Below are 21,764 nucleotides of genomic sequence, written 5' to 3'. Positions count from 1 at the left end.
GTTGCAGTGTCCTGCATTTTTGTGATTGTGATTTGTGACCTTCCCTGCCAGCTTCCAATAAGCAAAGTCAATAGGAAGCTGGAAGGAAGTGAGAAATCACAATGATATGAGGTCCTCACTTAATGACCTGCATGGCCCTTGCTTAATGACAATAACCAAGGACTGCCAGAACTTCCATTGCTAAGTGGCATGGTCATGTGATGTTGCGCTTCATGACCACATCGCTTAGTGAAGGAAATTCCAGTCCCAATTACCATCATTAAGCAACGACTACCTGTATTACCTATAGTTATAGGTATATAGATGTATATGTTATACATCTTGTAGAGATGCAAGGCATCAAGGATATCTTTTTCAAGCAATAGAGAAGATGCACCTATTGTTTTCATGGATACATGCAGCCCAAGGCCATTCTGAAAGAATACAACAAACTGATATCATGATGTATCTTTAAAGCTATCACAGGATACAAAACTGAACATAACCTTTATAGTTTACACGACAGGAGTTATGAAATAAATACTGAAGCTGACCATGCTTTAAAAAAGATTTGGAAGACCTGCTTTCATCAAAGTCTAAAGCAGTTATATCTGTAATACAACTTATGAAGGCAGCTGCATTTTTTTCAGGCTTGCATGGATGCCCAAGAAAAGATGCAAATGTTTTAAGAGGTGCCATGCTAGAGGTTCCACATGTTTTGAAGCATCTCTTCCACATGCCCAGCTTAATATATACCTAACTTTTTCAGTTTCCTGAGACTGGAAGAATGCATAGAAATGTGATACGTCTTATAATGTCACCTTAAACCATATTTTAAATTATTGTATTCTTATTTCCAATATGTTTCTTATGATGTTTAGGAAAATGTTGAAACCTGTTTGTTCTCCCAGGCCTTGGGACAGGGTGGTTGTGGAGCCCCATTTAGTTATGTTTATTTATGTTTTTCTGGCAATGATTTTCATTTACTCATGTATGTATGTATGTATGTATATAGTTTTTTTATATATATATATTTAAGCCACCTAGAGTAATTAAGGAGTCAGGTGGCCTTGAAATGGGATAAAATAAATAAATAAACATTTTGATTTGGAAGAAAAATGGAAGAAAATATATTCTGAAATTATTCAAGATTTTTAACAGCACAAATTTCACCTATGTAATACATTATTTTTGTAAGCAACATATGTAAAAGAAATTGAATATTAATCCATCCACAAGATAACATTAGCAAGACAAGAATCCCCTTTAGAACAACATTTTCTTGAGAACAGTTTTAGATGTGAGATTTTGGACCCTGGACAAGATGAATCAGGGAAAGAAAAATGTTTTCAGGAAAAAAAATCTGGAAAATAGAAGCTTATTGCTAGAAGGCTGGAACAAGAACATTATATTCCTTTCTTCATTATTTGCTTTTTTCCCCCTTTTGCCTGAAATTATTTAAGCAAAGTCTGTGATTTGGACAGATTGTCTGGAGTTAGTTTTAGGGATGATCTATATCAGGGAGTTTCTGCAACTGTATGTGCATAAGTATTTATAGGCTTGTAATCTAGGGGTACTCATCAATGTATAAAATGTGTTCAGTATTAAAATTCTGGGATATTGGTTGTATATTCTTTTATACTTTAAATTAGAGTTTTCAAAATAAGTTTTATTCTGTTATTATTTTGGAGAGAGGGTGCATCTTATTTTGAAACACTGTCATTTAATATTCAAACTGTTTTCAAGTTTAAGGAAACACATACTCAGAATGCTTTTTCTGCTATCTATGGATTTATTTCAGAAAAAGAACCTCATTGTAGTGTGTCCTAGGTGACTGTTGAAGAAAGAACTCACCACTGGGTGAGAACATCTGCCACCATGGGATGAGGTTTCATCAGTACGCAGATGATACCCAATTATACATCTCCATCCCAGGTGATTTGAGTGATGCTGTGCCTGAAGGCTGTAGGGATCTGGATTGGGAACAACAGGCTTTAGCTGAACCCTGGTAAAATGGAGTGGCTGTGGATTGAGTATCCTCTGTATCTAGGGGTTTACCATCTTTGGTTCTTGATGAGGTTGCACTGCCCCAGACAGACCTAGTGTGTAATCTGGGGGTCCTCCTGGACTCACGACTCCTGCTTGAAGAGCAGGTGTCAGTCGTGGCCAGAGGGCCTTTGAGCAACTTTGTGTTGTGTGCCAGTTACGCCCCTTCCTGGATCAGGAGTCCCTCTGGTCTTGCTTAGACTACTGCAATGCACTGTACGTGGGGCTACCCTTGAAGAGTATCCAGAAGCTACAGCTGATTCAAAATGCAGCCGCACAGGCAATCGTAGGTGCCCCAAGGAGGGCACATGTAACACCTTTGCTACAGGAGCTGCATTAGCTTCCAGTTTGTTTCCGGGTCCAATTCAAGGTGTTGGTTATCACCTTTAAAGTCCTACATGGCATGGGTCCAGGTTACCTGAGGGACCGTTGCATCCCCATTATATCCACCCATCCCATCTGGTCCAGCAGAGAAGGCATGCTGCGGATCCCATCAGTGAGAAAAAGTTGACTGGTGGGTCCTAGGAGGAAAGCCTTCTCTGCCATTGCCCCTGGCCTATGGAATACTCTCCCCCCAGAAGTAATACTCTCCCCTACCATCCCAATTTTTCAGAGGGAATTGAAGACTTGGCTCTGCCAACTTGCCTGGGGCGAGGAAAGATACAATCGACCCTGGGGATTTCTGGCGCCTTGACGATGCTCCCTGGGTTTATTAACACCTAATTAACATCTGCCTCTTGGAAGTATTATAAAGGAAGTATGTTTTTAACATAATTAATTAGTATTTATCTGTTTTGTTGTTGTTTAGTCGTTAAGTCGTGTCCGACTCTTCGTGACCCCATGAACCATATTGCGCCAGGCCTTCCTGTCCTTCACTGCCTCCCTGAGTTATCTGTTTTAATCAATATTTATTCTATTTTTACTGTAAACTGCCCAGAGTCACCGCACAGTGAGATAGGTGGTGACAAATTTGAAAAATAAATAAATAAATAAATAAATAAATAAATAAATAAATAAATCTCTATTTGAAATGTTGAAAGCTTGCATAAGAGTTGCTTTGAACTTCTACCTCTTCTGTGTTTGTGTATGTTCTTTTGTACTTCATTTTTTGGCAGGGTATACAGTGCAGTGCTGGGGACTTCTGGAGTGCCCGAGCCACTGATGAAAGATTCAGTGGAAACCACTAAGGGCAAGTTAACCTGGAGATAGGAGGAACTACATAGCTGCTTTGCTATAATGAAACATTGAAAATTTAGATTATTTTAAATAGACGACATTCTCTAGAGTTACACCTTTCAGGATGGCTTGCTGTGGAGAAGAATCCTTTCCTCAGAGCATGGCATTGACAAGAGGTGAGATGTTGAAGAAAGGTGGAAATTAATTCAAAATGTCAAGCCAAGGACAGGTGGGGGCACATCAATCTGCCCCATGCAGCACCACATCTTGCAACTACATTTTGCTCCAAGGTTGTTTCAAACTGAAAATCCTTGGACTAATGATTGAGAAACATACACATGCCTTCATTTTAATATCAACTGACATTGATTGCATTGGAATAATTGTGAAGCTAATTACAAGCTTCACTAATGTGTTTGCTCTTCCCCAAAGAAATAACAATTAAGATAAAATCTAACATGTACTTTCTACTAGACTATATATATATACACACAACACACATACACATACACGTATACATCTGATTAATTTTTAAAAAATAGCTTTCCCTTTAACTTGTAAAAAAGCATTTAATCTTTCACCCATACTAATAACTGATCAACCTTAAGGGCATTTTAGGTTTATATTTTTTAAGGCACCCAAATCATTTACTTATATGATAGAGAGATATATTACTGGGCTGCAAGACTAGTCAGAGCTAGATTGCAGACGACCAATTTTCACGGAGATCATGTTCAACATCCTTGCCATGGCTAGTCATAATAATACCTAGTATGCCATGCAAAGATGCTGATTGACTTAACTACATTTGGAACCTGTACTGATGCAAACACATTTGGCCTGCATTCATGTCACAACAGCACAGGAACTTGGAAGCTTCTTGGAAGCGGGTATGGCCATGAAATAGTATGGAAGATAGAACATCAGAGACTGACAAACACTCTCTGCTAAACAACATCCCTCTGACACTACAGTCTAGTATTTCATTGCTTCAGTTGTCCTTCCCTGAGGTTGCTTCAATGATCTCTTTCTACTCTACTGTTCCTTCAAATTCAGCTGTTCGGATTACCTACCATTCAGTCTGGATGAAAGCACCACTATGAATTTTTGTTGCTTATCTCTTAAAAAATAACAGCAGCTTCTGCAGTCATGCAGCTGAATAATAAAGAGAAAGGAGAAATTCTGCCCCATCTTTGACAGATTTTTCTTATCAGATTATTTTTTGGCCATCACTGCCTCAGAGAAATCAAAACGCTGTGAAGTACAGCAGCATCGACTGGCACCTATTCACTGGCTATGATTCTGCACACCAGCAAGCTAAAATATTCTCTGATTCAAGCTAAATTGTAATTTATAAAATTTACCCCTAGACCAATATGTTTACATGGCTTTTGAGCAACATACCTGCTAAGCCTATTCAATCCTATAATAGTTTGATTTATTTACTCTGAACTTCCCAATGGAACAAGAATCCATAAATTTATGGTGAGCTTATTATTTCTGAGATACTGGGGGGAAAAATGACATTATTGTCAACAGCAAATAAGGTTGGGATTCAAATATTATATAGTTAATCTTGTATCGCACCTCAGCTTGTTTGGATAGCTACAGAAGTACCCCTAATTGTAATGACATTTTTCACTGCACATCAAATGAAACTGCAATCAATGACCCAAACTGAGTTAACTTACACTAAACAAAAAATACAAAAATGGTTAACCTTAACAATGCTAAGACTGTCTTGTTAAAGTTAGATGAATCACAAATATTTCTAATCACATCCTAAGTGTTGTTAAGCATTTTCCTTATAATTCTGTGATTAAATGTCACTGCTTTTGTCCTTTAATATAACCCATTGTTCTATTAGATATCTACCTCTGATTGCCGTCCAATGTTTAACATTGATGAGTAGATTAGAGATCAATTTTTCATTAGACCAAAATATATTAAATAAACTTTTAATTTATTTTATTAATGATTCTTTTAAAATGCTTATATTCTAGATTTTCTTCATTGTAGTAAGCCACAGTGATTGTTGTGGCTGTGGGTGTTTCGGCCATCCAGATCTGGGGATATTCCATCTCTGACCTTGGTTGGGGTTGCACTTCACTAATCAAGAGTGATGTGCAATCTGGGGGATCTCCCTGGACTCACAGCTCCTGATCAATGAGGATTTGCACAGCTTCATCTAGTGTGCCTCTTGCATGCTTTCCTTAATTGGGAGGCCCTTCAGACAGTCACTCATGGCCTGGTCACCTCATCTCTTGGCTACTGCAACATGATCTACATGGGGCTGCCCTTGTAGACTATCCAGAATGCAGCAGCATGGGCAGGGATGGGCATGCCTTGGTATGCCCATGTAACACCTCTCCTTCACAAGCTGCACTGGGTGCCAGGTTGCTTCCGGGTGTGATTCATAGAGCCTGGTTACTTGAGGGACCTCATGTTTCCAATAGTATCTGCCTGACCAATTTGATCAGGCGGGGTTGGTGCATTCTGGGTTTCTTTGATTAAATAATGCCATCTACAGGGACCCTGGATTCTCTGAAGCAGCACCCAGCAAACATTTTGGAGGGAAACAGGAAAATACAGTAAAGTAGAGTTCATCCATGACATCCAGTAGACTTCATGATTTTTTTTCCCCCTGATCTGGGAAGTACCAAAGTATAGAAGGCAACGAAGAGATACAGAAATTTATAACTCTTTGTTCCATTTAGTAATTGTCCATATTTTTGTAGCCCAGATCTGGTGATCCTGCACCAGAGCTGACCAAAGAAAATCTGCTGCCTGGGAAAGAACGAGATGTAGCAAAGTCCCCATTTCATGTCCTTTAACCCCAGTGATGTAATTGGGATAGTGTTATCCATCACATTTGAGGAAATAAGCTAATTTAGGGTACACAGGACAGATTTTTGTGGCATGAATAACTTTGATCTCCAACAGAGAGGAAAAGTTAGGGAGATCCATCTGTCACCTGAGCCAGTTCCCTAATATTTCCTAATGATAGGGTCATGCCTGGCAACACCTAATTCATTCTAAGATGATAAGGTGTCATTAATTGTTTCTTATAGCTAAACCCCTACAGTTGGAGTATTGGTATCAAACTGAATTGTCTCCCCAGTCCCCCCCCCCCATTTTATTATTTTTTTTAACCAGTAGGACTATACCAGGAACTTATACTGAATTTATGTTAGCCTGCTACACGAGTTATGTTCTTGCAAAAATAAACCTTCTAGGACCAATGTGATAAACATCATCATTTCAGCTGGCAGTTATAATTACAGAGTTAATCAGAGGCCATTGTAATTTGGCTTAAAATGCTGGATACAACTGAGAAAGTCACTATTCTGAGTATCAAAAATAGCCTGGAACACAAGTTAAAATTAATAACAGAAAATTGTTTAGCATAAGCATAAAGGTTAGAATTATTCTCATTTGTCAAGGTTATAGAGAAATGTATAGTCATATTCAGAGGCAGCATTGTCTGGATGAATAAGTAGTAATGGAATTGGCTTGCATGGCACAGATCTGTGCAGATGGTAGACAAATTATATGTTTGTCATGTTTCTATAACACACCAAATTTTCAGCATTAATAATGTGGTCTGTAAGAGGATATAAGTTTCCATGAAATATAAACTTTCTCAATGGATTCCCAGCATTACAGCTAAAATTAATTTTGAATGCTTTCAGATAGAGAATATTTGATAATAAGGGAAGTAAAATATAGAAAATAATACTTCACTTTAAAAGAGTTGGTAGGCTGCATTTTTAAAAGATTATAACCAAAGCAGAAGGAGGACTGGGAAAATTAAATATTTGAAATACAATTACTACAGACTCTAGATTTCTGGTGTGTGAATCTTGGACAAGAGTAATATGGTAGAGGGTTAGAGAAGCAAAGTGCTTGAAAAGGAGGCAGAAAAGAAAGAGCAGCAAAGAAAATACATTGGAATGGCAGTCCAGAAAGACCAGAAATAGGAACCGAGGTAAGTATGACCAACAGATACCCATTACTCATTTACATTCTAATGTATCTGGTCTAATGGGTCAAATGCAAACATTTGACTTTAATTGGTGATTCCATAGAATTTATTGAAAACGTTGATCCTATAAGCATGAACTTGTCCATCCTGTTTTTAGATTTATTCCATTATTCTAAACTTGCAAAGGGAATAAATCTAGGAATCTATTTCATGTAATGTTGTACTCTATCAGCAGATACAGTCTCCTGTGACTACAGATTACAGAAGTATAATTTGATCTAGTTTTATTTTCAGCTCTGGCTTTCTAAGTTTGCTATTGTGAAAAAGAAAGCAACACTAATAATAATGAAATAGATTATATAGGTATGAGGTGTTTTTTTTTCCCCCAATAAGTTTTCATAGAATTTGAGATGATGATAGACTTGACTAGACTTCCCTGGGGAAGCTTTAAGCAGAATTGATGCACAGAAACCTCTGTACTTAGACCTGTGAGGCACTTATGACAATTGGGATCAAATATATCTGTGACATATGATAAACTTTTAAGAAATATACTTACATTGTGCTTTGTGAGGTTGGAGATATTAATCGCTATTGCTTGCAGCCAGTCGATACAGTCTTCAGCAGAGAGACACTGAATTATTCCACTGCAAATGCCATCCACAGCAACTACTTGGAATGCATTTTGCCTATCAACACATAATAGATTAAGCTGGAATCTAATCCAGGACCGCCAATTTAATAATATTTGCAGAAAATATTCATCCCTCTGATACCCCCTCACAATACAAGTTAGCCACTGAACTCTTACATCTTTTTTTATTATTATATGAATCACTCCTTCTATATTTAGCACTTTTACATGGCATATGACCAGATAAAACTTGGCAAATCTTGCAGGACCAGCTGAATAGAAATTGCTTACACTGGCTGCTTTTCTTACACAAAAAGCTTGAAAATGTAGGAGTTTGGCAGATTGTAGAAGCTAAACTGGGTGGTACAAGGTGCTTTTCAGACATTGTGCTATGCTTTGAGTCTACTGATTCTTGTGCAGTTATTCTTGTCATTCTTGGGGAATTTTATAGATCTATACAGCATCAGTGATATCTTTCTCAACAAGAAAAGAGGCAAACTTTGTGCAAGGGCTAAGGCTATATTTTTCTACATAAATACTACATAGATTTCTGAATAACAAGTTCTCATTTCTGGAAAGAGAGATATACCAACATACCAAATCACTCCTTAAGCAAGAATGAAACATGGTTGGAAAGCTTGCTTGCATTTATTTGTATTTACAGTATATTTTATTTGTATTTATTTGCTCCTGTTTATGTTTTAATTATTTTTTTAAATTCTTTGTGTTATCTTTTGTAACAGCACAGTAGAAGGATGCCAAGCCATCTATAATCACTAAATACATTTCTTTCATTCATTCATTCATTCATTCATTCATTCATTCATTCATTCATAAGAGTTATACAGCTGCTCATATTATGAATCCCTACCTGGCCAGCTCACAAAAAAATAAAAGCATCAAAAAACCAGACAACCACAATAAAAACTCTTGGCCCCTGAGGCTCCGCTCCCATTCTACTCCAGTACCAGCTCTTCAAGGCCTTAAGAAGGATAAAAATGTAACTTACCTAATATTATTTAAAACACAATTGGTGGCAGAAAGCAACTAAAAACAGCATTAAAATTCTATATATGTCTACATAGAAAAAAGTTGCACTGAGTTCAATATTCGCCTTTAATATTCTGTAGTTTTCTAATTCTATTTTGTAGCAGCCATAAGAATAGAGTTATAAAATCACTACTACTGTCTGAGCTTCAGCCTGGATACAACAGTAAATCTCTCTCTAGAGCATAACCAGCACTCAGGAGCTAAGAGTAGAAGGGGTCAAGGATAAGGTTCAGGTAGAAATAGTGCTTTTATTGCAGACACAAGAAACCCCAATAATAAAGATCAGCTACTGGAGAATCCAGCAATTCAGCCAGATATATATAATTGCTCCAGGGTTTAAATCCATCTTTTCCTTTTTTGGTCCTTACATAGTAATGGACTTCTCATTTCTCAGCTTTAGAGAGCACTTGACCTGTGTTTTGATAATAGCTCTGCCTGGTCTCAATCTTCCTGGTTCCAGCCTTGGAGCTTTAGCCTTTATAGCTATTGTGCTCCCACATACATTCCATCATGTTCACATCCAAAGCTCATCTAAAAATAAACAAGGGAAGATTTGTTTTTAAAGAATTGATGAAATGATTTGGGCTGAGACTGAAGTAAGGGAACATGGGAAGGAATATTTTAGAGAATTGTACAGGAATGATTTCAATGTGCCAAATAATAAAACTGAAATGAATGCTGCAAATCTTTGTGTCCTAGAAAAATCAATGATGAAAAGGAAATTACAACATTACAGTAACAATGTTGAAAAATGGTAATGTTCCAGGATTAGTGAGGATAATTGGTGAAATGTCAAAATATGAATGTAGTTTGCTTATGGAGAGGTTGTCAGATTTTTTAAGAAGGATGCAAAGACTGCATCTCTACCTGACATTTGGAAGAATGCCATTGTTGTTCCACTATACAAAGGGAAAGGTAGCAAGGAGGTGTGCAAAAACTACAGGCCCAGGCTTCCATGGGGGATACAACATTAGCACACATTCAAAAGGAGTGAGGCTTCAGTTGCATAGTTGTGTACTCCCTTTTTTAATCTTCCTGGAGATACCACTAACTACTGAGTTCACTAAATGTGTCTGTAATGAGGTTGAGTAAAAAGTCTATTGTACATTTGTTGATTTAGAAAAGGGTAGGATAAAATGAATAGGCTTAAATTAGTTAAGGTTTTGGGCAAATACGGAGTTAAAGCTGATTTCTGAGTTTGATAAAGCAATGTATAATGGAAGTAAAGTATGCATGATAATAAATGAATTTGTAGTGAATGGTTTATCACTGATCAGGAAATAAAACAAACGTGCCTTATCTTCTTAATTGCTTAAGGCATTCACAAATAAATGTATTAGGACTGCTGGTATTGTTTAGGGATGTGAATGTACATATACTTTTGTATACAGATGATATTATGTTGTAGGCTGAGAACCCAAATGATTTGCAGCAAATGTTAGACTGTTTGATGGAACAAGGAGTATGTATCTAAAAATTAATGTATCAAAGACCACAGTAGTTGTGTTTGATAGAGAAAATGGAATGAATGATTGTTAAGTTTTACATACATGACAAAAAAATTAGAGTGTATATCTTGGTAAAATGTTTACTAAAGATGGAAAAATTCAGAAGTTTTTTGATCTGCAAATGCTGGTCAAAGGGCATTGGGCAATGTATGGCTGTTTGAGGAATGAATGTTTGTCAAAAGAAGTAAAGTGGTTATGTAGAAGAATGTGCTTCTACCACTTTGTTATAAGGTAGTGATAACTGTTCACATCAGGATAAACATAAAAGAAAGCCAAATCCAGTGGGAACGGGATGTTGAAGAAGCTTGTGTAATAAAGCAAAAGAGACAGACTCAAGAATGAATGGGTGCTGAATAAATGTGGACTGAATACAAAAATGTGTGAGCAGTACAAAAGAGGTACCTTGAGATACATTGGCTATATAGAGAGAAGGAATGAGGAGTGAATAACTAAACAAATACATGAAGGAAAAGTGAATGGGTCAAGAGGAACCGGAAGACTGAAAAAGTTCTGGATTGCTGAAATCTATGAGGTCCTGAAAAAGGGAAAGGTGAGAAATTGAAGCAAGCAAAGGCAATAAATGAAACAGAATATGGACATGTTGGTAGTGAAGAGAGGTTGGGAAGGATAGAAAAGTATGGTGTAGAATAGTGAATGGTTTGAAGTAAATTTGTTTCCTTTCCTTTCCTTTTTTTTTTTTTTGTTACTTTATTCCTTTATTTTTTTTTTTACTGTTTCTTACTGATTTTCTGTATTCTATATAATACTGCTCACCCCAAAATGAAATAAAGTGATGAGTATGTATGTAAGTTTACAACTAGAGAATCTTCATTTAATTAATTTTCAGTACAACTATAAATAAAACAGGTAAATAGCAATATATTAGTGACAACAACAAAACAATTACTATATTTTTAATGAAAAAAAATAGTACATTTTGTAATAAAATAAACCATGAGAATTGTCTCCTACCCAACCCAACCCAAATAATGTAAAACAACTAAATTCTCATTTTGACTGGCAGAACTGAATTTTGTTTCTTTTTTATGATTATTATTATTATTTCAAAAATTAGTCAGGGAAAGGGTCGGAGGATTGGAAATTGAGCTGCATAACTTCAATGATTTTCGTATTGCACTTTTCCAACATTTGGACATAAGTGAAATTAAATGATAACCTGTGACACATCCATCAATGTAAGGGGATGGGAAAACTATCCAAGTGTTCCATGTCACTGTGTTTGGCACATCTATGTTGTCTGCTATAATACATTGTGGACTGATTTACTGGCACAGAGTAACAAGTAATTATGAAGTCTACAGAAAATCTTTGTATGCTGAAGCAAAAAGAATGCAAAGTCTTCAGCTAATAGTCTTTTTGGCACCTAGCCTAAAGAAATATAATGGGTCTAAGTATCTTAAAAACCACCAGAGGAAGTTCATGTTTCAAGATGAACCTGTCTCTGAGTTTGCCAACTGGAAATTTTGCAACAAGTCCATCTGTTCAATTTAATCAATATACAGATTAAAAATAGGAAATTTAGAACTTGTAAGAATAGTTAATCCAAAATCAATCCACTATTCATAAGAGCTGGATCACAGAATAGCAGATGTAGCATCATCATAATCAATCATGATTACCATTATCATCATGGTATCTATTTACCTGCACATATCTGATCCTGGGAGATACTGAGAGAATCTTGAATGAAGAAGAGGAATTAATCGGAGGTCACACCACCTTTTCTCCCACCTAAGACCTGGAGATGTAGGCCATGAAGAACACGAGAGTGTATCCTGAAAACAGATGTCAAATATCTTTGATGTTTAGCTTTATAATAAACATTTACTATTAATGAATATCTAGTCTGTTTCATTATTCTTGCCAATTCAAGCCATTAGATTTTCCTCTCCACTGAAATGCTATTTTATTAGCTTTTGTCATCTGTGCTTTAGATTCAAAGCTCGTGTTCCATTGTACCCTCCTGCAACTAAATACACCCTGATGCAACTAAATTTCAGCACTTTTTGTCACCACATAACTGAATGATAGTAATTTTTAATGTTTTAAATAAGACTACTGAGAATAGTGTATATAACCAAGAAAACAAACAAACAGATCATCAAACAAATCATCCCAGAATTCTCACTCGAGGCACAAATGGTCAGGCTCAAATTATCCTACTTCTGACATATTATGTGAAGATCCATTCCTCAAGAGAAGGCTCTAATGCTGGGAAAGGTGGAAAGAAAGAAAAGACAACCACCAGTAGCAAAGTGGATGGACTCAGCTGCAGTTATCTGAATCCACTGTTAGAAGCCCTGAAAGATCAAGTTAGGGGCATCATGGATAAATCTATCTACGTGGTTGTCATGCATCGACACTAACTCGATGGTACATAATCAATCAATACATCAATATTTCATTCATTTTGAATAAATCAGTTGGTGTTTGAATATTTTAATGGCAGCAAAAACTCAGTCTGGCCTAATCTCACCATTCTCATTGTTTCAAATTATATCAAAAACTATGTTTTCAGGGCTAAGCTAAACTATATACAGCGGTGCTTAAAAGTTTGTAAATCCTTTTGAATGTTCAGTATTTCTGCATAAATATGACCTAAAATGATCGGTTCTCCACACAAGTCCTAAAACTAGATAAAGAGAACCCAATTAAACAAATTGGTAAAAAAAAGATTATACCTGTTCATTTATGTATTGAAGAAAATAATCCAAAGCTACATATTTGTGTGTGGCAAAAGTATGTGAATTTCTAAGATTATACGTTCATTCAAAGGGGAAATTAGAGTCAGGTGCTTCAGTAATAGGAAGATTATCAGGTGTGAGTGTGGGAGCCCCTGCCTTATTTAAAAAACAGGATTCTGGGTATTCACTATGAAAGAAACACACACACGTGCATAAATACCCTCTAACATCAATATATCCTGATGTTCAAAGGGGAAAAAAGAATGTGTTGAGGCTCCAAAGACCCAAAGTGTAAAAAAAGTGTAAAGGTCCCAGGAAAAGCTACATTACTTAATTGTTTTAAGTTTACCTAGAACAAAAAAAAAAGTGTCACGATATTCCTGACTGAATCTATCTAGCCCATTTTAGAGGCATGTTAGTACAGAGTAACGCTGTAAAGGATATGGATTGCTGTTGTTTTTTGAGTCTCAGGGTCAGTTGGTACTATGAAGCAAAGCATGAAGAAATCTCTTTCTCTAAGCCCAGCCCTAATCCTCCAGATTCCATCACCACCAGTTAGCACAGTTAAGGGGAAGGCATATTATATAACATTTGCTTTACATACAGCTTCCTCTTGTATATTCTGAACAAACAGTGAAAACACTACTCATTATTTATTATTTTACTGAATGCTTCCAGCACTGATAAATCACTGGGATAAAAACATTTCCAATCTCATTCATATGTTAAGCAACCTTCAGCTTCAACTCATCTAAAGTAAAATGTTAACATGCCCTTAGATTGTGCTCACACTTCTTAGTCAAAAGCCTTTATGTGAAACATTTTCAACTTCTTGACAGTCTGATAAAACATTCTCTTACCGTATTATTGGGATGATAGTTAAGATGTAAACCACTGTCACACAGAGGTGATGATGTGCCACTGCTTTGATCACTAGGAATACCTAATAAAAAATATAATCTATTTAAATACATAACAAAGCTCACTGAGTTATAAAGACTTTCTAGTCAAAATTGACATTTGTCTATCATGGTTAGAAGTCAGCAACAGATCAAAGATCATTGTTCTCTCTATCTGGGGAGTGTTGTAAAGTATGTAGTGATCCTAATATTTTATGCTAGGATTTCATGTAAGACACTCATGTAACCTACTGCAATATTCATTGAGCTTTTAACCATTATTTTTAAAAAATGCTTCCCAAGGATGTGACGGTAGAAGGTCCAGTACTTTATCTGCTCACAACATCTCTGATCTTCTGAAATCCCCCCTTCCCCAAATAATCAACTGAGGAAAGTAAAATGCGTTAAGAGCATCAAGTAGCCGTATGTTTATCCTGAGCAGAACGTTTGTTTGTTTTTAAGTAAGACATATTTTGATCGCTATACTATCACGGTATTTTAAAAAATGTGTTAAATATATTAAAAATGTATAAAAACTCAGTGGTCTCATCTGCAAAGAACAGCAAATTTTGATTTAGTATGTAAGAACAACCAGCAGTAGCACTCGGTGTTAAATTCAATTCTTCTCTTGCCAGGAAATATTTGGAAACATTGACATTCCATTTTAGATTAGTTGCAACTAACTACAATGTTCCAGTAGTAATGTATGGCTGTGAGAGCTGGACCATAAAAAAGGCCGAGCGCCGAAGAATTGATGCCTTTGAACTGTGGTGCTGGAGAAGACTCTTGAGAGTCCCCTGGACTGCTAGGAGGTCAAACCAGTCAATCTTAAAGGAAATCAACCCTGATTGCTCATTGGAAGGATCGATAAGGAAGCTCAAGCTCAGATATTTTGGTCACCTAATGCGAAGAGAGATCTCTTTGGAGAAGACCCTGATGCTGGGAAAGATTGAAGGCAAAAGGAGAAGAGGACGGCAGAGGATGAGATGGTTAGATAGCATCACTGAAGCAATGAGCATGAAACTGAGCAAACTCAGGGAGGCAGTGAAGGACAGGAAGGCCTGGCGCAATGTGGTTCATGGGGTCACGAAGAGTCGGACACGACTTAACGACTAAACAACAACAACAAACTACAATGTCCATATGCTGACAAAATGTGGCTCAAATAAAATCCAATTTATTGTTACAATCAAAGATCAGTAATACTAAAAAGTTGAACAAGGAGAATAAAATTAAATTAGTAAAATTAATATTAATAGGATAGTAAAATTGATAAAATAAGTCCAGGCTGGAAATTTTATCACATTTGTACTAAACGTTGCCACATCTTCATTGCAGCCACACAGAATTTGACTACTGTATTGGTATTAGCATAGCTGGAATCTGAGAGAAGATTGGTATAGTATTCTTCTGTTCTTCCTGGGAGGTGTTGCAGAAGAGGTGATATGTAATCTATATGCAGATCCCTGAAAAAATTGCAGTGAAACAACACATGGTGGATAGTTTCTATTTCTCCATAGGCAGATATGTTCTATTGATGGAATGTTAGTAAACCTGACCTGTAATAGTGTCAGTAGTAGCACACAGTGTCTGGCTCTAAAGAAATACTTCCTTAGCCTGGGGAAGGTCACTGATAGATAACTTGCAAGTTGCCTCTCAGTATCAGGCTTCTGGTATTCTGGGAGAAGGTGCTAGCTTCAATTTGATACTCGAGCAAAATGTTGTTAATTTTTACTAGGTTTTGCTGATATTTGCCAACTTCAAATAACCAACTTCAAATAACCCAAGACATGGGTTATAAAGTTGGATTGCATAAGCAAACATAATTAAGCGTAAACATAATTTGATATTCAATATATGCTAATTGGTTATTTAATTATGTCCTACTGGAGATTGTTTAGATAAATGTCTGGATCTACCGATTCTAGTGACATCTGAAGGTCTTCCAGTGATATTCCAGTGACCTCCTTGATCCCATTCAACCATCTTATCCACTATTTCTTCTATGTACCAAGAATATTTTTTAGTCCACTGTCCACTTATACCACATGTCCAGATATGCTAATAGGGATATATAAAACATTTTGAACTTGGAAATGTTGTTCTGAGTGTTTTTATGTTTGGAACAAAACAATCAGTATTCTGGAGTTTTATCCCAATCTAGGATAAAAGGGGCATTTCATATTTCCCTGTTGTTTCAAATGTTTCCAGATCCTATATTTTTTTTCCAAGGCATGAAAATGTGAAGCATGCATTAGCCAATAAAACAGCAGGCACTGCTGCTTCTGGCTGACTTAGTTGATGCAGGAGGACAGTCAGTTAAGCATATAATTCTCAGAGAGTTAAGTACATAATTGAGAATAATCTTAAACTTTTGTTTCATGAGACAAAGCACCAGTTGGATGCCACACATGGATTTGGCAACTGACATTCACTGATGTCAATTACTGGCTCTCTAGTTGGTCTCCCGCTTAGACCATTCCCTACAGTCTAGTTGGGGGAGATATAACTGACTCCTTGTCAATTAACAAATATTATTTGTGGGTTGCTTGAATATTGCAGATGGAATGTTCCATACCACCTCATTAAACCAACAGAAGTTTACTATTGCTGTATGTTCTGAATGCTTTCTTTTTCAGGCAAATTCTGAAATCCAAAAGTGTGCTATGTACATGGACACAGTACATACCACAACTTAAACTACAACACAGCAATGCTTTGTTTGTTGAAGTGTGCAGGAAGGGGAAATGGAAAAAGTGTCCATTGGGCAAAGAAATGTATTAAGAAGAAGCCTCAAAGCTAATAGCCAGAAAAGTGCAGCTTTGCTTAATTCTGTTCATGGGTTGGACAGCGCTGATCCTTTAGTGGGTCCGGTTTCAAAAAACCTACTTAACTCTTGCCTCTGTTGTTTGATATTAGAATTATAAAAAAGCTTTAAATTTCCACTGGCCATTTTTTTTTTGTAAGTGGCAGGTAAGTCTCATAACCAGAGAGACAAACATCCACTACTTTTGCAGCCCTAGGGTGAAAACTGAGTGAACAAAGCTGTCTGTTTCCATTGTTCCTATGTAAAATACTTAAAACATGTTGACTTTTCTGATGGAAATTCTGAGCAGGACTCTTTTGCTCTGAATTCAGAACAAAATGAGTTTTGTTTTTGCTTTTTTGTTTCATATACCCACACAAAGTGCACTCTGATTAACCTGAAAACAAGATTTTCAGTCTGTCTCTAACAACCACATCAAAGGTAATCTGGGTAGTGTCGTGGCTTTTTCTTCCAAAGCTAAATTATGCTTTATTTTGTCAATGACTTGATGGCACATAATCAATCAATATGTTTCTATCTCTCTCTGCTGAAAAACAAAAAGTACAAATGCAGTAATGGTACCTGCATTTGGATTACTGTTTTGGATATGATTTTTAATAATTTTGTCATTGTATGACAAGTCTTGGAAGGAAATCTTCTATGTATGTATAACATACCACTCTGTAGGCAGGTAGAAAAAAGGGCAAGAAGCAACTTTTTCAGATAAATAGGTACTTTGTGACAAGTTACAACACCTGTGGCAACAATTTTAAAACAGCACCAGTAATCTTAAATTCCAAATGTATTCTCCAGTCCAGAAATATTGGTAGTGACTGATTTAAGAAGTTCAAGACTACTCAAAATGTATCTATATATCTCTAAGCATTTTGTTCATAAGTCACAAATAATATAAAGTTTTCAGTTTGTTGAGTAATTAGGGCCAGAAGTTTATCTTTCCAATGTTGAATGACAAATCTCTAAACAACAAGAAGGGTGCAGACAATCCATTTCCATTGTTGAGCTGTCAATTTCCTTGTAGTAGGTACATAATTCAAAAGAATTTGGATATCCATAGACTGTGTAGGGATGATTATAATGAAATAAATTCATGCTTTATGGAAATACATATGCATATACATGGTTGTTTTCTTTTCTCTCTCTCTTTTAATTAAATAAATGAAGTAAAAAAAGTATCCTTTACAAGCAACATAATTTTCTGCTTGATGAGAAACTAAATCACAGACAAGTCATACTGTAGTTCTTTGCTTCTATTGGTTCTTAGTAAGACTAATCAATCTGAAATACTGACTACTACAGACCTGAATAAATTTCACTTGAACAGAACTATCTCTTAAAGTATGCAACAATTCAGACTGAAAAATCTTGAAGATGGCCTAGTTTGCAGGGTGGGGAAGAATCAGTTCAACTTCCCTGTGAGTACTGAACAAAAAATAAAGTGCAAGAACTCTGGACAAATGATAAAGTCTAACTGTCCTCAAGCAAGTTGTAATCACTTGAGAAGACAGCACAGTTTCCAAGCAAAGATTAACATTTCATGTTTTAATAAAGTATAAGTGAGAGAGAACATGTCCTTCTGAAACTATAATATTTTTAGTAGAAAAAAAATCTACTGAGAATAGCTGTGACTGCATCTATATACTACTAAAACTCTCCTGTCTGTTTGTAACCTTCAATTGGCTGAAACGGTGCATCATAGGGCAACAATTTTTGAAGTAAGGTACCTCAAATGGGCTAACTTAAAGAATGTTTCCAAAATCCAGGATCCATGACTCTTGTGGATTGAAATTTCAAGGATCTTCACACAAGTTCTATTACAAAGTTGTGGCCACTGCAGGATCAGTGGTTAGCTGCAGTCACATTATTGTGGTTTATGACTACACTTCCAAAAAAACCCATAGGTTGCATGCCACAAGGGAAGATGGGAGGGGTGTATCTCCGCCCTCTGTCCTGCCTCCCTCTGGCCCTTGCACCCAATTGGCTGGTGGCAAAGCCTGATGGGCGAGTGGCAATTGGTTGCTTTGGAAATGAGGTCAAAAACTGGAATCTGTTAACAGTGGTGGGCGGCAAGGAAAGGATGAAGGAGTGACTCGGATGCCTGCTAGTGAAGTAGGGCTGGCTGGGGGGCACTGGTGGTTGACAGGTGAGTCCTCTTCCTTCCTGGAGGGGCCCTTGGGGATACGCCAGGATGGGAAGCAGGGGTGCAGTTTTCCTCACGGTTCACAGCTCCCTTTGTTCCCCAACCCCCCAGCAAAGTGGCAGGTAATTCTGCAGGTCAAGGAGGAGGAGGAGGAGGAGGAAGAGGCTTCACCGGGACTCTGCTGAGAATTGCGAGGGGAGGGGAAATGGTGCCAGCCTATATTATATGTGGAAAGAAGGATGACCCAACAGGTTATGAGTTGTCTAGTAGATGTCAAACCTACCAAAAGAAAGCCAGAGACAGGATCATTTTTTTTTTTTTTGGTTTATCCTCCTTCTCCAAAGAAAGGGTAGCAAACGTAGTACTATGACAACTAACAAGTACCAATGACTGTTGAGATCAGTTTTTAAAGTAGGATTTCGAACAGAGGTTCCTAAGAATGGCAAATACTTGATTCAAAACCTTTTTTATGCTTACATGCACAATCTTCATTAAGGGGCAGTTTCAGAAATGCAGGCGCTCTTTTGAGAAAGGACACAGTTAGGGTCACTTCTTCTCCAGCATTTCGAAGAACTTGGACCTGAGGAATAAGTTAAAAGAATTGATAAAACATTCTCCCTGGCACAATTAGCTTTCCTCTCTTGCTTATTTAACTGAATAAGAAAACTATAAAGTAAGACTGAAAAGCACCTTCTTTGCTATCTTTAGATTTTCTTTTGAATTCTTCAATGATTTTTTTTTTAAAAGTACTTGCCCAACCTAAACTTCTGCTTGACAAAACAAGCAAGCAAGCAAACAAACAAACCCTTCATTGCACAGGGATTTGAACTAGGCAATTTGGAAAGAATGTGATTTAAAACATGGAGTTTATATCAGTAAAGCTCCATAAAATCTACAGAAAACTAGATCCTGGAACTGACACCAAGCAGAATAAACACCTTATCTGCAAAACCTCAGTGCTGACATCAGGACTCAAAACAAGGACAAAGTAATATCAGAGCACTTCAGCCATCCAGAACACTCCATAGCAGACCTCAAAGGGGTTGTTTTAGAAAAGCAGGACCTCAACAGCACTGCTGAGTGAGAAATAGTTGAACTCATATATTTCAAAAAGTTTCAGGCAATCGCAGAAGGTCTCAGCAAACACAATGGGTTTTTAACACATAATTATTTGATATGTTACTTGTAATCTGTCTCACATGTAATTCTGCATCTGCATGACCAACCTATCCTCCCCTCCTTTCCCCTTCCCCTTCCCCTTCCCCTTCCCCTCCAACTCACCCTAATTTAAACCCTACATCAGACTAGCCACTCTACATCAGATGAAGTGAGCTGCAACTCACAAAACTTAGGCCTCTTAATAAAATGTGTTAGAAAAGGTGCTACCAGACTCATCCTGATTTTTTGCCACCATAAATTAACATGGCTGTCCTCCTACAAAATCTGTATCCCATAGCAGATCAGTTCACTGCAATATCCCCAGAACATTTCAGAGCCTGCAGTTATAGGCCCCATTAAAGTTCCTCTTCTTCACCCACTGTCTCATTTTATCTTAGGCCTGACCTTCCATGATTTAGCATTATTGTCTTCTTTTTGCTGATTGCATAATTTTCACAATCTTGTTAGCTCATCTAATCTTGTACTAATTTGTGTTTTGTGGGACTACGGCTATATTTTCTATGTTTTGTGCATTGTACTTCTTTGTCTCTACCATAACCTATGACTTACTCAGGTAGAGTGGAGGCACACAGTGGATTGTGGTTGCCTCAGGTTTTTGACCCAGGATGTTTGTTTTGTCACCTTAGTATACTTCTGCTGAGACTGATGTGCTTCATGATGATGATCTTTTACTGCTATGATCAGAATGGAAAAGAATGTTGTCCATCTAGGACCCTGTAAGAATTTATCATTTGTATCTCAGGGAATTATGCTTAGATATAAAAGATGTGTTCAAATCTTAAGATTTGAGAAGTGAGGGTACTGAGGAAGTTTCATTCCTATGCGTGTTGTCTTTCTGTATCTTCTCTCTCTGATCATCTGTAATAGGGCAGTAAGTATTATCTTGCATAGAGCAAGAGTTTAGCATAAATGTTATTGTTAATCAATATAGTATTAAGAAAAGTAGTTTGTATTGTTGATTTGTGTCTGTGTATATTAGTGGGAATATTTAAGACCACCAAACAGATACAAGTGCTCATATTTACATTCTGAAACTGGGATTTCTCCTCAAAGACCATAGTGAATGACAACCCATAGGAGAGGCTACATTAAACTATTAATTAAAATTTTCTACATTGGGCAAATATATTGAAGCAAAGCATGCATACCAGGGCACACTGTTGAGAAATCTATGTGCAAACCATTGCACAAATCAGAAATTTTAGGTTTTGTCCCCATCTCTATCAGAGGCCATCCTGTTTCGCAATATAGCTGAGAAATATTTCAAAAACCTGTTTAAAGCAAGAACAAAAGGAAGGAAACCTAAAAAGAAGCCTCTAGTCATGCTATTGTATCAAAAAAGCCCACAACTTGAGCTTGATACCCAGCGTCTGTATCTACGAAGTGGTTTTGGCAGTAATACAAAACGGGCTCTGAGATGCTTTTTTTCTAGTCTTCCCAACAGCCCTGGAATTCTCGAATGATCTCCTACTGTGATGGAATGGAATTATGAAGGCCAGGCTCAGGGAGAAGGGAAGATTGATGTCAGGCCTAGCCCAAGGTACTCCAACAGACCATGTAAATTCAGTCCAGCTATGTTTATTAGCTACAACCTCTAGCAAGAATCTTCCCAGACTGAAACCCCAGCACCCAAGTAATG

At 37.0% G+C, this 21,764-nt stretch overlaps 1 protein-coding gene across 1 annotated transcript in view; it reads right to left on the bottom strand.

The window, feature by feature from the left end:
* SNTG1 (syntrophin gamma 1) overlaps window positions 1-21,764 on the bottom strand; it is a 121,456-nt gene that overhangs the window by 66,780 nt on the left and 32,912 nt on the right. The window contains exons 7-10 of the mRNA XM_007426567.3: window positions 19,424-19,526; window positions 13,944-14,026; window positions 12,044-12,174; window positions 7,746-7,875 (exon numbers count right to left, since the gene is read on the bottom strand). Of these exons, the coding sequence (XP_007426629.1) occupies window positions 7,746-7,875; window positions 12,044-12,174; window positions 13,944-14,026; window positions 19,424-19,526 (447 nt within the window). The remainder of the gene's footprint in view (window positions 1-7,745; window positions 7,876-12,043; window positions 12,175-13,943; window positions 14,027-19,423; window positions 19,527-21,764) is intronic.

Source organism: Python bivittatus, unplaced genomic scaffold (genome assembly GCF_059951505.1).
Source record: "Python bivittatus isolate LINGU-HERP-01145 unplaced genomic scaffold, Pbiv_v1 ctg000840_np1212, whole genome shotgun sequence".
Classification (NCBI taxonomy): Eukaryota; Metazoa; Chordata; class Lepidosauria; order Squamata; family Pythonidae; genus Python; species Python bivittatus.
The sequence above is the reverse complement of the archived record's forward strand: the minus strand, read 5'-3'. Positions and strand labels throughout refer to the sequence as shown.